General features: G+C 47.3%; 1 protein-coding gene across 2 annotated transcripts in view; it reads right to left on the bottom strand.

The window, feature by feature from the left end:
- Positions 1–16,666, bottom strand: part of ST3GAL3 (ST3 beta-galactoside alpha-2,3-sialyltransferase 3) — a 199,640-nt gene that overhangs the window by 27,398 nt on the left and 155,576 nt on the right. For both annotated transcript variants that reach the window (XM_042951105.1, XM_042951104.1), the window contains exon 6: positions 507–601. In XM_042951105.1, coding sequence (XP_042807039.1) covers positions 507–601 — 95 coding nt within the window. The remainder of the gene's footprint in view (positions 1–506; positions 602–16,666) is intronic.

Here is a 16,666-nt window from a genome sequence, read left to right as displayed (position 1 = left end):
AAGTCCCTAAGGCAATGGAAGGGGACAGTTCTGAGGGCACTGGGGGGACATCAGCCTTGGACAGGGTAAGAAAGAACTGAAAGGGAGACCGGGGTAAAGAGGGGATGATGGAGGAGCCTGGGGGATGGCCTCTGTCTTCTCAGGGATTTCCCCCTCGTACCTGGTCCTCCAGGATGGATCTCCCTGATGTCCTTTCCTGTGATCTCTTCCCCCTTCAGAGCCATTACTGTCCTGCGCTCTAAATATCTGTGTCTCTACCAGACTGGAGCTTTTTTATGGAGAAGGATGGTACTGTCCATTCCACTGTTGTATACCTGGCCCTGGCCAAGTGGTGGGCTCAGAGTAAACGAAGAGTGAAGCAAGAAAAAGAAAGGAAGGGAAAAATGGAAGGAGAGGGGTGGATCACCTGCATGGGGACTTCTGAGGGTACAGCCCTATCCTGAGTGCAGGGAGACAGGCTGAGGGATGAGATGTTAATGTAGAGTGGGCCAGGGTTCCCAACGTACCTTGACCTTTGATCCCAAAAGGCGGCACAAATTCCCGAATCCTAGCCCACTTGCGGAAAGAGTCATCCAGGAACATGGGTGCTGGCTTGGAGAACCTGGAATACAACAGGGCTGTTGAGGATCCCCAAATGCAATAAGCTGGGGTATGGACTGGCTCTTCAGTACATCTGTCTTGGCAACGGATCTGCCGGGAGGACCTTGACACTCCAGCACACCCTCCCTGCCCCCGGTCAGTGGGTAGCTGCTGACATAGCTTGTCCAGTGGAACCTGAGTTCGAAGGGGCAGATCTGGCCAGTCTCTATGTGGCCGGCCATAGGGGTGGAGAGGCAAGATCCACTTGCCCTGGATGGAACTGCAGCACGCCAGAAGCTCTCTGGCAGGCGACCCAGGCATGCACCCCACCAGTCGCTGCAGCCCATGCTGTTCCTGCGGTCTGGGAACACGGAGATGACACACTGGCCACGTGAACAGAAAGATACCCGAAGACAGCCAGTGCATGGAGACAAGAGTTTTGGAGAGAATTCTGGGAGGTGGACCACCCAGGGTGAGGAGGGAGAATTCACAGTGAAGACGGAGAAGAGCCACAGGAGACAGACGTTTGGTCGAGAAGAGAAAAATGGGAGCGTCCCATGGCTGAGAGGCAGGGCCGAGCGGAGGCCTCAGACAGGTAGGAGCCTGAGCACCTCTGCTGGCAGAGACCAGGAGGGAAGGCTAAGCTCCTCAGGAGGTGAGGGAGGGACACTAAACACAAGGGGGATGGTAATGTGGGCCTGGAGGAAAGATGGGAGGGAAACAGGGGGAGAAGGAAGGATGAGTTGATGCGGAGTTGAGAAGGGAAAAGAACGTTTCACTTCTCTTGGGAAAGCCCAAGGAGTGGGCAGGCTTTCAGGGGTGGGGGTGGTGGGGCAAAGTCAGAAGGGATTCATAAGGCAGTGTGGACAGAGGGAAAAGCTACAGGAGAAACCGAGCTCTTTGGGGATGCTTGGACAACACAACCTCACGTGGAACCAAGCACCCTGGCTCTAAGACCTTTCTCAGGGCACCTGGCAGCCTGGAAGAGGGCCAGTACCTGGTCATCTACTGTGTGTTGATTCTCGCTGTGGGACCTGCTTGGGGCCTTGCTGGCCAAGAATGAATGTGTGGAGGCCTAGGCCTGGGCTCCGTCTCTGTATTTCTAACTCAGTCTGAATCAGCCACTGAAAACCTGAAGACTAGAGGAGAGGCCCTCTAGTCTGGGAGCCAGGGAGGTAGCCTGGGAGGTAGCCTTCTGAACGTACTCCAACTCAAGCAAACCTTTCTCACTTCCATCATCACTGACCACTATAATCAGCCTACCCAGGAGGAAGAATACCAGTAATCACTTGGACGTCTAATATTATTACAGATTTTGAAGTGAACTTGAAAGAGGCAGAAAACTTTCAATCCTGCTCCCTGTCCCATTACTCATGGCTGGAAAGACGTTGTCAACACTCGACAGCACGGACAGGGCATTCCTGCCGAACAGCCTGCCTCTGGACTTCTGAGTCAGCACACTTCCCTTCTGTGTACAAGGATCATGTATGTCTCTCATACCCAGTATATCAAATCCAAGTACATTAACATATTTGATGTTTCACCAGAGGCACCGAGGATCCTGGCCACAGCCTATATGAAACAGCGAAGGAAACAAGGTCCCTGGATAAGCCTGGAGCGAGAACCTCTCCTCCTGTGTCAGGAGCTTATAAAATGTTTGCAGGGGCGCCTGGGTGACGCAGTCGGTTAAGCGGCTGGCTCTTGGTTTCAGCTCAGGTCATGATCTCACAGGTTTGGGAGTTTGAGCCCTGCATCGGCCTCCTCACTGCTTGGGATTCTCTCTCTCTCTCTCTCTCTCTCTCTCTCTTTCTCTGCCCCTTCCCTGCTTGTTCTCTCTCTCTCTCTCTCTCTCTCTCAAAATAAACTTTTTTAAAAAGCTGGAACAAAGTCTTTGCAAAGTTTCTCAGTCAGGCTTGGACAGGCTTTATCTGCTTCCCAATATGTACTGGATATCATATGCTAATAAAATCTTCTAAGGTCTTACCAATGTTCTCAACATATTTTTTCCTTTGCTCTCTTTTCTTCCTGAGAAAGCGCATTTTGTTAATTTTTACTTTAAAAAAAAACTTATTTTCAGGGGCGCCTGGGTGGTGCAGTCGGTTAAGCGTCCGACTTCAGCCAGGTCACGATCTCGCGGTCCGTGAGTTCGAGCCCCGCGTCAGGCTCTGGGCTGACGGCTCGGAGCCTGGAGCCTGTTTCCGATTCTGTGTCTCCCTCTCTCTCTCTGCCCCTCCCCCGTTCATGCTCTGTCTCTCTCTGTCCCAAAAATAAATAAAAAAACGTTGAAAAAAAAAATTAAAAAAAAAAAACAAACAAAAAACAAACTTATTTTCATTGTAGCTTGTAATATATGCTAATTATGGGGAAAATACTGACAGGTGCACACACATAAACAAACAAACAAACAAATAAATAAAACCCATAATCCTAAAACACAAAGGCAACTAACCTTATGGTATATATCTGTGCTGATTTTCCTTTTCCCATATTATTTCTTAAACTACTCTGTAGACTACTTTTTTCACTTTCTTTTTTTCAATTAAAAAAAATTTTTTTAATGTTTATTTATTTTTGAGAGAGAGACACACACACAGGCTCTGAGCTGTCAGCACAGAACCTGATGTGGGGCTTGAATGCAAGAACTGTGAGATCATGACTTGAGCTGAAGTCGGATGCTTAACCGACTGAGCCACACAGGCGCCTCTTTTTCACTAATAATGAAAACATTGCTGTGGAAATGGACACAACTTTCTCATAATACACAAAGGCTAGATCAAACAACAAAAACAATAAGCTGCTGGTCACCTGACACAAGTTGGTCCCCAACAATTGAATGTACAGGATACACAAATGAAAATATGACCAAAAAAGCAGAAGTTGCAACATTAGTGTTCTAGCCTGAATGTCTGTGTTCCCTCAAGTTTGTATGTTGAAATTTCATTCCCAGTGTGATGGTACTTGGACGCGGGGGCCTTTGGGAGGTAATTAGGGCATGAGAATAGAGGCTTTATGAGTGGGATTAGTGCCTTTATAAGAAGAGGCCAGAGAGTTAACTAGCTCTCTTCCCCCATAGGAGGGTACAAGGAGAAGTCAGCCATATGAACCCTAAGATGCCTCTCACCAGAACTCGACCTTGCTGGCACCATGCTCTCCGACTTCCAGCCTCCAGAACTGTGAGAAATACATTTCTGCTGTTGAGAAGCCACCCAATTTACAGTAGTTTGTTACAGCAACTAGAGCTAAGTAAGTAATGAACAAAAAAAATTCACGGGAGAGATCCTGGCAAAAAGCATTAAATGGGTCTGGTAAGTGTTTTTTAAAAATCTTTGCCTCTAGGGGTGCTTGCATAGCTCAGCTGGTTAAGCGGCTGACTCTTGATTTCGGCTCAGGTCACGATCTCACGGTTCATGGGTTCAAGCCCTTGCATCGGGCTCTGTGCTGACAATGCAGAACCTGCTTGGGATTCTCTCTCCTTCTCTCTCTGCCCCTCCCCTGCTTGTGCACTCGCTTGCGTTCTCTTTCTCAAAAATAAATAACTAAATAACCTATTTATTTCTGGTTTTTAAACACTGTCCATCTCACCTTGTTCTTTTATTGGGTCTTTCTGTTTTAGGTGCTTATTTTGTAGACCCTCTTTATTCCTTGACAGATCAAGCCAGACTCCTCTAACATTTCCTACTGCTACTTGGGTGCACCTTTGTGCAAAGGGTACTCTTTTTTCCTGCTCTGGATATATTTAAAAAACTTTTTATTATGGGAAATTTCAAACATGCACACAAGTTGAGAAACAAAACAGTGAACCCCCATGGACCTATTACTCAGATGCAGCAATTATCAGTCATGATCAATTTTGTTTCCCTTCTACCCCATCTACTCTCTCTGTGTATTATTTTGGAAACTCTCAGAAATTATACCATTTAATCCATAAAATACCTTAGCATTAATTTCTAGAAGATAAGGACATCTTTAAAAACCTAACCACAGGGGCACCCTGTGGGTGGCTCAGTCAGTTAAGTGTCCGACTTCAGCTCAGGTCATGATTCCATGGTTCATGGGTTCAAGCCCTGTGTTGGGTTCTGTGCTGACAGCTCAGAGCCTGGAGCTTGCTTTGGATTCTGTGTCTCCCTCTCTCTTTTCCCCTTCCCTGCTCTCTCTCTCTCTCTCTCTCTCTCGCTCTCTCTCAAAAATAGACATTAAAAAAACCCAAACATAACCACACCTAAACAACTCTTCTTAAAGCCATTATCACACCTAAAACACTATAATTTCTTAATAGCAACAAATCATCAGTTTCAGATTTCTCCTTAATTAATGTTTGTTGTTATTTTAAAAGTTGTTTATTTAGATCAGAATGAAAGCATGGTCCACACACTGAATTGGGCTAATCTCTAGTCTCTTTCTAATCCATAGGTTTCCTCCTCTCTTTTTCTCTCTTTGGCCTTTTCATCTTGGCTCCTGAATCCTTCTAACACACTCCAGTAATCAAGGAAAGAAAATGTCCTTGCTTTCTAGTATGTGAAGATGTTCCCAGGTTTGGTCCTATATATTTCTTGCCTCCATCTGAAGTCAGTCGTTTTCCAAGGAGTCCTGGTTATTGGAAATGGTATTTAGAGACTACCATCTGGGTGGCTGGGTCGTGCATGTCACTATGGTTAGTCATTTTTCCCAGGTGTTTTCAGGGGGAAAAAGCCAGGAAATAATTTTTTTAACATTAATTAATTATTATTATTTTTAGAGAATATGCAGGTGTGGGAGAGGGGGAGAGAGAGAGAGAGAGAGAGAGAAAGAGAATCCTAAGCAGGCTCCATAGTCAGCATGGAGACCAACATGGGGCTCAATCCCATGACCCTGGGATCATGACCTGAGCCAAAATCAAGAGTTGGACACTCAACCAACTGAGCCACTCAGGCACCCCATAAACAGAAAATACATCATGCATTTATACTAGTATTCCCAACCCAAATTCAGGATTACAAGATTTGTACTTACTTTCTTTTTCTTGTTTAATAGCTTTATTGAGATATAATTCACATGTCATAAAAGTCATCTATGTAAGCTTCCTTTATATTTGTATCTCTTTTCAATTAAGTAGACATTCTTGCCTATAGTGATAGCAACACAATTACTTATCTGCTTTATCTTAATACATATTACAGATAGATACATGTAGAAAAATATATAATATTTTTAGCATAACATTACTAACACTCTCATTACTAAAAACAATTTAAATACAGTTTCTTTACAGTTCTTTTTGTCTCTGGGTATACCCTATTAGAGAAGTACGGACAAGTGATGGTGCTTTTGCCACTTGAAATAATTCTGCTGAGTTTTAATTCGTTAATGATACGTAGTTAAGTCCATTTGTTTCATTTTGCTTTTGCTTTTTAGGGGTTGCTTATACCCCATTTTAATTTAATTTTGTTTTATGACAATATAACACTTTACCTAGTGCCAAACTAAATTCACAAAACAAGATACATTCAGAGGAGTCTGACATTTATTTCTGTGTCTGACTTCTGTTGCTTCTATTCCCCTACAGTATTTATTTTTTATTATTAACTTCATTTTATTTGTATTTTATTCACATTAGTATTATTCCTACAATGAATTCATTTTTATTTTACCCTTCCTTTTTTTTTTTTGAGGTGAGCAAATACACAGTACATATATATGTGTGTGCAGAGTACTACTATTCCCTTCTTTATTCAATAAAAATAACATATACTGTTTCGCCTACTGAGGTGTTTTTTTTTTGTTTGTTTGTTTGCTATACAATATTCTGTGGTAATCACTCCATAGTAGTATGTAGAGTTATATACATGATAATATTATTCAGTCCCCTGAGTTGTTGCAATCTTGTATAAAGTAGGTTCTACCAACAGCGGTTACAGTGAATAACTTCATGCATACGTCTTTTCTCTTTGCCAACATATCTTTGGAATAGATCCCGAGGAGTGGGTTGGTTGGGTCAAAGGGAAAATGCACATAAGTAATTTTGCTCCATGTTGCCAAATTACGCTCCACAGGGATTGTGCCCCACCAGCCATGTAAAAGTACACTGTCCAGCACTGCAATGCGGCCAGTCTGATAGGAGAGAAAAGAGTATCTCTGTGTTGTTTTCATTTGTATCTCTTTTAGTGTAAGTGAAATTGCACATCGTTATATCTATAAAAGGGACATTTGCACTTCTCTTTCTGTTACCTTGGTTCCTATCTGTTGCCCATTTTTCTATAGGATTACTGGTTTTCCCTTTTTTTCTCCCAGCTTAAAAAAATTATTTTAATGTTTATTTTATTTATTTTGAAAGAGAGAGAGAGAGAGCGTGCAAGCAGGGGAGGGGCTGAAGCGGGGAGAGAGAGAGAGAGAGAGAGAGAGAGAGAGAGAGAGAGAATCTCAGGCACGCTCTGTGCCATTAGCACATGCGCCTGATGTGTGATTCACAAACCGTGAGATCATAACCTGAGCTGAAACTAAGAGACGCTTAACCAACTGAGCCACCCAGGTGCCCCTCTCCCAGATTTTTTGAGATATAACTGACATCTAGGTTGTGTCACTGTGTAAGAGTATGATGCGTTGGTTTCATATACTCGTATATTACATTATAATCACCAACATAGTGTTAGCTAACAATCTTCCCTTTTTTGACACCCTGCATATATTAAATATATAAACCCACTGAGACACAATTACAAATATTTCTCCTAGTTTGTTTATTTAACATTTACTTGGCTTATGGCATTTTCTTGCTTTCTTTTTTCCCCTCATTTTTTGCAATAGGTTTTTTAAAAATGTAGTAAAATTTGTCAACCTTTTACCTTACTGTTTCTGGATTCTGAGTCTTAGTTAGAAAAATTCTCTTCATTCTCAGGTTATGTCTCTTTCCTGGCTAGAATCCCATCCATTTCTCCTGTCTTTCTTGCCAGGACCCTGGACCCCCAGTTCCACTGTCTTTTTGCCCCATCCATTAGGCAAAATCTACCCAGAGATTAATCTAATCCTACACTCTTGTATTCTTTGTGCTGCTAGAACACACACACACACACACACACACACACACACACACACCCCACATTGAAGTCAAATGATACCAATACAAATTCATAGACTTGAACCTTAGGCTGGACCTTCAACTTTGCTCAGTAGCTATTCCAAACCTTCTCCACACTCCACAAATGCTCTATCCTTTCCAACTTTGTTTAAGCAGATTATTTCTTCTCTCACTTCACAGCCCAATCCAGGACACTCAGATAGGAACTCATTCAGTTTCCTGCTTCCTTATCTCACCCTTTCGCCCCCCAAAGTTGATCTCTTCAGCATGCTCTGGTTCCCTTTCCTGTTTGTCGCCCCCCCTCCATACCGCACCCCGAGGCATACAATCAAGCTCAGGTCTCTCTTATGTGAAAACAAACACACAAACCCACTCAACAAACTTTCCTGAGCACATACCCCTTCAGCCATCCATCTCTCTCTCTCTCTACGCCTTCGTGGCGAGACATCTAGAAAGAGCAATGGATATTCTGTCTCAACTCCCCCATCTCCTGTTCACTCCTTAATCTAACGTAATTGGGATTTACTCTTCTGAGACTACTATCACACTCCAGCACGGTGCACTATTTGTAGCTTCCTGAACATGCTGGTCTTCACACGCTTACATGTGCAGTGCCCCACCCCCCACTCTATTCCCCAATCCCCTCCCGTCTCTATCTGCCTGGAAAATCCCTTGTTATTCTTTCAGTTTAAAGGCTATTTCCTCTGGACAACCTTCCCTGCTGCCTCCAGGTAGGCCTGTCGTCTTCCTACAGTGTTTCCACTGCACTTTGCTCAGCCCCCATGAGGTGGCTCAGTGCCTGCAGAGGCCTTGGAAGCTGAGCTAGGGGCCATAAACAACAGGAAATGGGGTGGGGTGGTGGTAGAGGTGGTGCATGTATGTGTGTTTGTGTTAATTCTGCAGGTGGCCTGGGCAGAGCCTCATGCTACACCTGGGACGGAACCAGGGGCTTCTGTCCCGGGACTAGTGTGCCAGTGTGGGGGCCTGGCCAGGGTGGAGGTGGCCTCTGAGGTGCAGAAGGACTGGTCAGACTAGCGGGGGTGTGGGACGCCTGACCTGCTTGCCCTGGCCTGGGGGGTAGCAGGGTAGGGTGGGGCAGGCTCAGGCAGACGGGCCCCAGCCTGCCAGCCCAGGGCTCCAGCACGCGAGGCAGCCTTAGGATCAGGTTTCAGCAGGGTGTGTGAGTGCGTGAGAAGGAACAGGGGAAGGAGGAGAGGGAAGTTGCACTGGAACCTGTCCCTCTTTTCTCCTTAGATCCTAGAGCGTAGTTTGGAGACTTGTGGCACTAGGAGGGCACATGATGAGGGTGGGTCTGACCCCTGTGCCTCTCATAACAAGGCTGTGACCGCAGGAACCACAGGCTGCCCTGTCCACAGACCTACAGACTCTGACCAGCTAGCAAGGCAACCCAGGGCCCTCTGAAGATAGCTTTCAGCTCATTTTATGCCCAGTGGTGTGACTGAGGCGCAGTGTAGAAGGTGAATGTCCCCAACTCTGGCTCATCAACCTAAACCACTACTACTGAAGGTCCAGCACTTAAAAAAATTTTTTTTAATGTTTATTTATTTTTGAGAGAGAGACACACACACAAAGTGTGAGCGGGGAAAGGGCAGAGAGAGAGAGAGGGAGACACAGGATCTGAAGCACCGAGCTGGTTAGCACAGAGCCCGATACAGGGCTTGAACTCACGAACTGTGAGATCATGACCTGAGCCGAAGTTGGACGCTTAACCAACTGAGCCACCCAGGTGCTCTGAAGGTCCAGCACTTTAGCCTGTATCCAGAGACCAGCAAGAAAGGTGACTGGGTCTTATCAGGGCGTGAGGAGTACTTATACGTGGGCACCAGCAGACCCAGAGAAGGATCTCCCTCGTAGCTCCCACCAATCAAACTGAAAGAGGAGCCTCCAGATGTGGGTTTGCTGGATTAGGTAACACACATCTTCTGTTCTCTATCTGTGCCTGTCTGGCCTTCTAGCTAGTAAGTGTGAACAGCCTAAGCAGCCCAAGGGACAAAGGGAAGACAGAACCCAGCAGTGGGTCCTGAGGACCAGGGGCCACAACTAATCTGTCTGTTAGATTCAGCCATAGACCTTGGCCCCCCAGAAGTGAGATTGTCATCCAGCAGGGTGAAGGCCAATCCCCACAGATCCACTGTCCCAGAACCTGTTCTGGGAAGTGGGGAGGTGGACAACACAGAGGGACATGGGCTTTCTAGAATCTACCTGGTCTCGTTTGGGATCTTGTTGCAGCAGCCCCACCACAAAAGGCCCTGCACAGTAAGACCTTGGTATACATCCAAGCCAGCAAGATGAGCACTTCCTAAATGCCTCGCAAACTTCTGTCTTCCTGCGTATTTCCCTCACTGACCACCTGAATGGATCCCCTGGAGAACAGGAAGAGAAAGGATGGTCAACCCGTAGGGCAGGTGGACATATGTCCAGGGAGAAGCAGCACAGAGGTAGAGAACACAAACAACAGGTAACAACCAACAAGTCCTGTTCCAAACATCAGCATGCAGTTCCTGCCTCCTTACCCTGTGTGGGACTAGATGGAGTAGAAAATGCTGCCCTATCCAACAACTACTGGCCTACTCAGTGCCAGCCCTTGTGCTGAGTGCTGGCTGGGGCCTAAAGGAAAATCAGCCCTGGCCCTTCCCTTCAGGAGCTAGTAGTAGACATAGGTAAACAAATAATCATAAAATGCATCCGTCCATCGTGCATCGTGTAACAGGGATACAAAGGTCTTAGACCGACTTAGGGCTACAGGAGAATCTTCGTGAAGAAGGTGACAACAAAACTGAGCTGGGCCTTGAAGGACAAGTAAATGAGCCTGGTGGAGAATGTTAGGAGGAGAGTTCCAGGAGAAGGGTAGTGTAGGCAAAGGCACAGGAGAGAAGAGAATCTTCCCCTCAAGGTATCGCTGGGGCCAGACAGAGTAAAGCAGCACGTACCAGGGGTTAGAGTAGCTCAGCCTGGTGACCCCTCCCAATGAATCTGCCCCCTAGTCCCACCCAGGGGGTGGAGCAGTGCGTGAGGAAGGAAGGAGCTGGCGAGTGTATTCCGACTGGTGTAAATAAAGCAGTTGAGGTGTAAACTCTGCACGGAGGGAAAGGCCAGGGCAGGGCGTGCATCAGCCCCGCCGGGGTTGGCCTGGTGCCCTGACGCTGTGTCAGGACCAATTTCAAGCCAGATCATCACTGGAAACTCGGGCACTCGGTTCATGCTCTTTCTTGTTGACACCTTGCAGTGGGTATCTGCATTCCTTCCCCCTCCCTGTGTAAACGCAGGCTACTTTTCATTCTGTATGGTTCCACTGAGCTGACCTCCCCTCCCCCCACTGCTGCTGGGAGGAGCGCATGTCCCAGGCTGGCCAATCAGGACGGTTCACCCGGAACCAGAGTAACTGGCTTAAAATGGGCACCTGATCCAAGTGGGACAAATCAAATTCTTCTCTGAGGTCTAATATTTGGCCACTGGGGGATATGGGAGTCTCTTTTTCTCTGAGATAGTGAGCTGTCATGACCGTGTAAGCCAAGAACAGGGCTTGTACAAACTGCAGCCCATAGACCAGATGCCGGTTTCTATAAATAGTTTTATTAAAACACAGACATGCGGGGAGCCTGGGTGGTCAGTCGGTTGGGCGTCCGACTTCAGCTCAGGTCACGATCTCGCGGTCCGTGAGTTCAAGCCTCGCTTCGGGCTCTGGGCTGATGGCTCAGAGCCTGGAGCCTGCTTCCGATTCTCTGTCTCCCTCTCTCTGCCCCTCCCCCGTTCATGCTCTGTCTCTCTCTGTCCCAAAAATAAATAAACGTTAAAAAAAAAAATTAAAACACAGACATGCTCATTCATTTACCTAATGTCTGTGCCTGATGTCACGCTTTAACAGCAAAGTTAAGTAGCTGTGGCAATCGTTTGTGGCCCACAAAGCCAAAATATCTACTAACTGGACCTTTAAGAAAAAATGGGCTGACCCTGGGCCTAGAGCTGCTGGAGCCATCTTCGTGGCTACATAGAGAAAACAGTCTACATAACAGGCAAACCAAGATGAACCCAGAGCCAAAACACTGGGAGAAAGACACTGTTTGCGTCCCATATTCAGGCGAGCCTGAAGATAGTTCAGCCCCTTGATACAGGTTTCTACCCACGACAGCTGCTACCTAGAGGAAAAAGTTTAAGCTCTTTTGTCTGGTTTATGAAGCCCCTGTGATCTGGTTCCTGTCTACCTCTCCTGCCTCAGATACCCCCTCCTCCCTTTCCCTAAGGGCTACCCATACCCAACTATGTAGAGTTTCTGTAACCTGCCAGACTCTTTAATGCCTCCACGCTTTCATACATGCTATTCCCTTTGCCTAGAATTTTCTTCCCCTTTTCATTCACAGGCTGAATTTCTGCTCATTCTTCAACCGGACCCCAGCACCTCTACCTTCTGAAGGTAAGAGTCCTGGGGTGCCTGGTGGCTCAGTCGGTTAAGCAACCAACTCTTGATTTTGGGTCAGGTTATGATCCTACGGTTTGTGAGATCGAGCCCTGTGTTGGGCTCCATGCTTTCAGCGCAGAGCCTGCTTAAGACTCTCTCTCTCTCTCTCTCTCTCTCTCTCTCTCTTTGCCTCTTCCCCACTTGTGCTCTCTCTCTCAAAATAAATATTTTTAAAGTTTATTTATTTATTTTGAGAGAGAGAGAGAGAGAGAGAGAGAGAGCAAGTGGGGGAGGGGCAGAGAGAGGGAGAGAGAGAGAGAGAGAGAGAGAGAGAGAGAAAATCCCAAGCAGGCTCTGCACTTCCAGCACGGAGCCCAACACAGTGCTCAAACCCACAAAGTCATGAGATCATGACCTGAGCTGAAACCAAGAGTCAGACACTTAACCAACTGAGCCACCCAGGTGCCCCTCTCTCAAAATAAAGAAACTTTAAAATAAAATAAAATAAAATAAAATAATAAAATAAAATAGAATAAATAAAATAAAATAGAAAAAATAAAATAAAATAATAAAATAAAATAGAATAAATAAAATAGAATAAATAAAATAAAATAAAATAGAAAAAATAAAATAAGATAAAATAAAATAAAATAAAACACAATAAAGGTAAGAGGTCTTCCCTGAGTCACACAGGGCTGACGGGGCCCTCCTCTGGTCTCCATGGTTCCTTGTGCACTCTGTCCTCATGGCACTTACCACACGCTAGTGCAATCGCCTGTTTCCCCACCAGACCGTGTGGTAGCCCTGGCACACGGCCAAGCACACACAGGTGTTCAGCAAACGCCTGCTGGCCAGAAGCAGGGGGAGCAGCTCAGGTGGGGGACTCCACAGTGTGGACCCTGGTGGGCCACTCCAGGCCTAATTTTTGCTCCGCTATTGAGGTCTGGGGGCTGCCTTCTTGGGGCTTCTCACGGAAACTTGGATCTCCCTGCTCCAAACGGCCAGGATTCTAGCGACGTTTCTATTGTTTCAAAGCAAACCCTTCCTGAATCTGAAACACGGCCAGCTACTGCCCCTCGGCCTGCTCTAGGACTGTGGCCACAGACAGACTGGAGCCACATGTATGACATGTATGACAGGCAGGGAGGCCTATGCTGAAGGAGGAGAGGAAAGGCTGAGCCAGGCGCCCTTCAGGGAGCAGTGCCCAGGCTCCTGCTTGACAGGGCTCCCACTGATGATGTCGACAGCCTGTGCTCAGTGTGGATGAAGGAGGGGGGGAAGGGGCTGAGACTTCCTAGTGAGGGGAGGGAAGCGCGGGAGGCAAAGGGGAGAACTGTGAGCTGAGAAGCTGCTGAGAGGCAAGCACTCCTCTCCCTGTGAGAGCGTGGGTGATGGCCAGACTGCCCATGGGGGCCATGTGTCTTTGGTGCCCACCATCCATCTCGTCAACGTGTGCTACAACAGCTCAGAGTCCCTGCCTTCGAGGATGATGGGGAAAGCAGCCAAGCACAGACAGACACAGCTGTGAAATATCTGACAAGGGCCACAATAATCACAACAGTAATGACAGCAGTTTACAGTTATCGAGACCTTACTACATTCTGGACGCTGCCCTAAGTGCTCTACGCGCATTATCTTTTTTCATCCTCACAACACCCTCATGGATTGGCACTACTTGCACCCGTATTTTTACTGATCACACTGCCTGTGGGAATACACTCAAGCCACCCACCCCTCTGGGAAGTGCGTTATTGGGGCTGGAGAGAGGACCGAGCCAGACTGCAGGGGACTGAGGAGGGAGAGAAGTAAGTGTTCAGGAGAGCTCAGGCCATTTCGAAAGGAACTTGGTAGTGAAGGAGAAGACAGAAATAGGATGATAGCTGCTGAGTAGGGGGGTGGGTAGGCAATGAGCGTGTTTGTATCCGGCCAGAAGGAGACGAGCAGAAGAGAGAGGGGGTGCAAGAGATGGGGCAGGGGGACAAGGGAACGAGGCCCAAGGAGGAAGGGGGACAGGATCCAGAGTAGAAGGGGAGGGACACAGAAGGCAGGATACCTTCTCCCTGGAAACAGGGGGGCAGGATGTGAAGATGGCCACTCTGAGAGGTGCGGCTACAGACAGGGGAACCTGAGAGAATGCTCCCCAGACAGACTCTTTGCTCTGGGAAATGCCTGGGCCTGGGGATTTGGGGGATTGTGGGTATGAAGGTGTAGACTGCAGTAACCTGTGAATGGTGAAGACTGGAACAGTCACCGTGATAAGTCCACCAGGGACAAGGAGCACTGAGCAGTGCTGACACTGAGAAGAGGCTGAGGCCATGGAGCCCCAGTGGGGCCCATGCATGCGTTGTGTTCTCCATCAGCAGCTCAGCGGCCCAAAAGCAGAAGCAGAGACATGGTTGGATGAATACAACAAGCATGGGCATTGCTGTATCGGGTTCGTTGGAAGGATCGGAACATAATGGAACTCAGAGAAATGATGAGAGTACCACTGATGCCTAAGACCATACTCCTTGCTGCCTTAGGGCCTTTACTCTGCCTGGAACGTTCTTCCTCCAGATATCCATTTGGCCTACTCCCTCCTCTCCCTCCAGTCTTTATTCAAATGTCACCTCTCCCACAAGGTGAACTCTGACCAGCCTATTTAACACTGCAATCTGCTCCTACCCGCCTACTACACTTTCTTTTTTCTCTACAGTATTTATTTTGTTCTGATTTACTAAATAATTTCCTGATTCATTGTTTAGTGTCTGTGCTTCCCTGGTAGGACATAAGCTTCGTGAAGGTAGGATTTTGAGGTGAGGACATTATCTTAGATTATCCAGGTGAGCCCTTATGCATTCACAAGTGTCCTTATAAGAGAGAGGTGGAGAGAAGTTTTCCCACATGCAGAAGAAAAGGCAATATGACCACAGGGGCAGAGACTGAAGTGATGTGGCCACAAGCCAGGGAACATCAGCAGCCATGAGAAGCTGGAAGAGGCAAGGAACAGATAATCTCCCAGAGCATCCCAAGGGAGTGTGGGTCCTGCTGACACTTTGATTTGTGCCCAATGACGCTTATTTTGGACTTCTGGCTTCCAGAACTGTGAGAAAATAATTTGTTATAGCAGCTACAGGAAACTCACACAAGTACACTATTTTCTCAGGCCCAGAGATAAATGAAATTCTTAGAAGAAGGCTTCAGCCATTTTTTCCCCTCTGCTTAGACATAGTGATAGTGAATGAGCAGAAGCTGTCTTGTCGTATGAGACCTCTTGCCCTCAGAGGAGAGGGCTGGGGAAGGCAGTCCAGGGGAGGGGCACAGGGCAGTTGTTGCTGACCACCATCTACTCTGCATCCCACCACAGCTTACGGGCCCAGGAAGGACTGGAAAAAAAAAGACTAGAAAACATGACTGTCTTAAGAGGGTTCAAGTTCCAAATACCCAGATGCTTATGCCCAACTGGTGGTTGCCAAATTTCCGTCTCAAATCCAGACCTATATCCTGTGCTCAAGACTTATTATCCAGCTGCATCTGGAGTGTCTTGGCCAAGATATCTCACTGGCACCTGAGTTCAACATATTTTTAAAAAGGAATCCATGATCTTCCCCTAAACCTATGCCTCTTCTCTTTTTTTCAGTGAAGAGCACCCAAGTCACAGACTAAGGGGCAACCTATCTGGCTGCTTGCTGCTTCTGGGGTCTCAGGGTGGCCTCGCTGCTTCTATCGGCAGGGAAGCTGAAGGCTGTGCCATCTGTGCTGGCCACAGAAGCCTGAGCCTCTGACCCAACGTGCTGGATTATGTCACACACCTCTTCACTGGCCGAGGGTGGACAAGGCATCAATGCAGACTGCTCTTGGAATTTCCTCTGCAGGTCGCCCTGGGCCCTAGCTGGGCATGCTGTTCCTACAGGGAAGTACTCTAGCCGTCTTCTTTAGTCCAAGGGCCCCAGCTTTGCTCTGGACTTTGGAGACTTTGGGTGAGGCTGCACGGGCGGGATGTTCTCTCTCCTAAAGCTACACCAATTGCCAAATGGAACGGGTCAAGCTAGTGACAGATGGGAACCCCACCAGTCACAGTGTTACTGTTCAGATCCACAGAGAGAACAGTCTCACAATAAGAATTCCAGCCCACGTGAAACACAGACGCGGCTACTTGCACTGTTTCCACCACCTTTTGCCTCCATACAGATGGCCTGGCCCCTGCAAACCCAAGAGGCCCTACCTCTGCACAATAAGCTGAGAGGTGTCCTGAGAGACAGACTCTCTTATCACCATGTCTGACACTTACCGCCATATCCTTAATACTCAGGAGAGCACCTAGCATATTGTAGTTAATCAACGAACAAATGAATGGCCAGCCACAGCATGTGGGCCCTGCACATGAGGCAGGGATCCGTCAGAGCCGTAAACCAAATTGAACCAGCATTCAATTTCCTCTTTCACATCCATCCATCCTGTGCTCCGCTACTTAGCTCTGCATGGCCATCTAGCCAACCACCAGGAAGGAGGACCAGAGACTTGCTAGAGTCATGGAGTCATTCCATGTACTTTCCCAAGACACGCATTGCTAATGCCTGGTAGAATAAAGGGTCCTGCAGACAAGCAGGCCCCAGCCCATCCTGCCCTTCCTTGGAAGA

Source organism: Panthera leo, chromosome C1, assembly GCF_018350215.1.
Source record: "Panthera leo isolate Ple1 chromosome C1, P.leo_Ple1_pat1.1, whole genome shotgun sequence".
In the NCBI taxonomy this organism is placed as follows: domain Eukaryota; kingdom Metazoa; phylum Chordata; class Mammalia; order Carnivora; family Felidae; genus Panthera; species Panthera leo.
This window is presented reverse-complemented; position numbering and strand designations above follow the sequence as displayed.